This window comes from Nestor notabilis, unplaced genomic scaffold (genome assembly GCF_000696875.1).
Source record: "Nestor notabilis isolate BGI_N333 unplaced genomic scaffold, ASM69687v1 scaffold2614, whole genome shotgun sequence".
Taxonomy (NCBI): domain Eukaryota; kingdom Metazoa; phylum Chordata; class Aves; order Psittaciformes; family Psittacidae; genus Nestor; species Nestor notabilis.
This window is the reverse complement of record NW_009925861.1, coordinates 327-3,259: the sequence shown is the minus strand read 5'-3', so window position 1 is coordinate 3,259 and position 2,933 is coordinate 327. Positions and strand designations below refer to the sequence as shown.

The window sequence follows — 2,933 nt, the reverse complement described above, 5'->3', positions numbered from 1 at the left end:
AAAGTCTGAAGGATCTTTAAAACCTGCCTCAGTGGCAGCTTCTCAGGGAGCCTAGTATTTTTAAAACATGAAGGATCATTTATTTTTATTTTTCCTTGTATGTAAAAATATTGCTTACTGCTTTCTGACACATAAGAAAAGTTTGGGGGAAATGGGGAGCTAGGAAATCCTGAAACTGTGGAATTATTTTAAAACTGTTGTTTTCCTGGGTTCTTTCATGCAGATTTTTATCACTAGGTAACACAACTCAGCCAGATTCAACATCATGCAGATCCCAGACACAGCAAGCATGAAAATAGTAAATGTGGTTTTCTCAGTGGGCCGAGAAACAAAACAATCCACTGTGTTCGGGCAGGGCCACGCATTGCACTTCACCAGGCGAGGCATCTGGTACCCGTCATACATGTAATAGAACACATACATGAAGACTGCTTCAAAGACGATCCTGAAGAAGATGCTGCTGGTGTATGTCCACCACAGGGGGCCCCGAATGTGAATCTTTTCATTTTTCAGCTCTTCAATATTGATTTTCTCACCATTTCTGAATCGTCTTTTCTTTTCATGCCTGGTGTAAGCAACGTGCATGGCCACCAGCAGTGCAGGTGTGGAAACAAAGATCAGCTGCAGGGCCCAGAGTCTGATGTGAGAGATGGGGAAAAAGTGATCATAGCAAACATTTCTGCACCCAGGCTGAAGTGTGTTGCAGACAAAATCTTGTTGTTCATCTCCCCAGACTCTCTCTGCAGCCACAACCAGGATCATGATACGGAAGATGAACAGGACTGTGAGCCAGATCTTCCCAATGCTGGTGGAGTGTTTATTTACGCCTCCCAAAACGGCCTGCAGGGTTCCCCAGTCCATCTTCTCTTTTGTGTCCTTTTACCTGCAGGATGACATAATACACCAAACAGTCACTTATCAAAGGGTGAAAAATCAGCTCTAGACTTTGTGAACAAGAGGACTTCCTAACACTCACTCAGGATCCAAGAGGAAAATGCAAGTCACTTTCATTAATGTCATCCATACGTTTATATATTTAAACAGCTTAATAAACTCTCTCCTTCCATGTATTTACAGAACAAGCATACCTTGATATGTTTCTCAATAAGGCTTTAAGCAGGAAATAAGTTACACTTTCAAATGCATTTCCTCCATACATCCTCTATGCTGTCCTTACCTTTCCTAAGATATTCCCCTTTCTGTGGTTTACTTTCATCAGTGTTTTGCCTCTATTTCCCACAGCAGTTAGTATCACCATCATGGCGCGAGTTATGGCCACATCTAGACAAAGTAGAGACTTCTCTACTAGTTTTCACAGGATTTCTTTGCCAACACCACAGCCGTAGAAGGAGCAAGCTGGTGCTTTCTTTGCTTCTGAGGCAAGTGCTACTTGGCCTTCTTCAGTAGAAGCCCTCATACCACCTAGACACCTCTAGCAGGCCTTCAAGGCTTTCTGCTGCAGCTCAGACGTGAACCTTGATCTCAGAAGTACAGCATGTGATCTTGTCAACACTGCTGAGAAGCCTCAAGCCGGCTCTGTCAGGGCTGCATGCATATATAGCACAAACCAACAGGCAAAGGAAGATATTGCAGAGCCTGCCCTTCCACATTCATTGCTATCTCATCCAAAAGGGAGTCAAGCAGAGCCACAGAGTTGAAAGGAAAAAGCCCTCAGCAAAAGAGTTTATGTTGATTTTCTAGATGCTATCACACCCCAGCAGAACAAACAGGATGTCAAACTTCAGAGAAGCTCCATTTCAGCTTTCCTCCTTCTCTTGAAAACTAAAATCCACACTCTGCCCTTTGAAAGTTAAAGGTAAGCTCTGCTGAAGTCAGAATTCAGTCTCAGGGCTCAGCTTTCACTGATTGCAGCCATTTGGAAACTACCACTGAACTGGACAAAACACTTTGAAATCAGAGCTGGGAACTTGCATAGCTGGTCCGTCATCTTTCAAGGATAGGGCTCAATTTTGCTGTGTGGGGGAGCTGCACTGGCCATAGATAAGAGCTTTGTCTCCTTTTACTGCAGGCTGTGTGCTGTGGGCAGAGCATGGTACCTTCCAACACCACACTGGGCAAAGTTGTCAAAACCTCTCATTGTCACATAACTGAGGGGAATAAAAACCCCCAACCAAATGAAAGTAACTTCTCTAAACCCCTGGTGTAGTTACAACACAACTAAAGGGCTAACCTGCCCCAACACACCCTTGGTACAAGGGCCTAGCTTGTACAGACAAGCCTTGAGGCAAGAGGGAGAGGTCAGATTTACTGTGTTGAGAAAAGGTAAAACTGGATAAGACCAAAAAAAACCCCAAAAAACCAAAAACCAAACCACAACAAAAAAAAAAAAACCACAAAACCCAAACCCCACAAAACAAAACATAAAACCCACCAAAAAAAAAACCAAAAACAAAAACATAAAACAAAAAACAAACGAACAAACTTTGAGAAGGTGCCTGGAATTCCTTGGACTGCTCATGTTTTGTCTCTGCTGAAACTGGCAGCATTTTATGTAACTCTTTACATTGACTTAAACTCCAGGCCATGATCAGATACCTGCATCTTTTTAAGAACTTCCTCATGTCTATTGTATGGACATTAACATAAAGTCAATGAAACCTTCACGAGGGGCCAACCAGGGCTGAATGAAAGCATTTGAAGTGTGTATCCCAGTGGGATGATCAAGTGCAGTCTCACATCGTAGCTCTGAACCAGTGCTGCAAACTTATGGGGAGAAGACATTTCTCCCTGCTTATTTGCCACCGCAGAAACACTGAAATTGGCTGTGGGCACTGAGCGAATCCCCCGGGACACGCATTCTGCCAACCAAGACAACGTTTATTGGAAAGCACTAGAAATCCCCACTTGGTGGTTACCGGCTGTCCCCCAGCCGATCCGTCCCTCCGTGCCCAGCTCTGCTCCCGCTGAACGCC

The 2,933-nt window shown here is 44.1% G+C and overlaps 1 protein-coding gene across 1 annotated transcript; it reads right to left on the bottom strand.

Annotated features, from left to right (window-relative positions):
* Positions 1–183: 183 nt before the first annotated feature.
* Positions 184–861, bottom strand: LOC104404714 (gap junction beta-2 protein-like). Its single transcript, XM_010013228.1, has one exon. The coding sequence runs from the start codon at positions 859–861 to the stop codon at positions 184–186; it is 678 nt and encodes a 225-aa protein (XP_010011530.1).
* Positions 862–2,933: the final 2,072 nt, after the last annotated feature.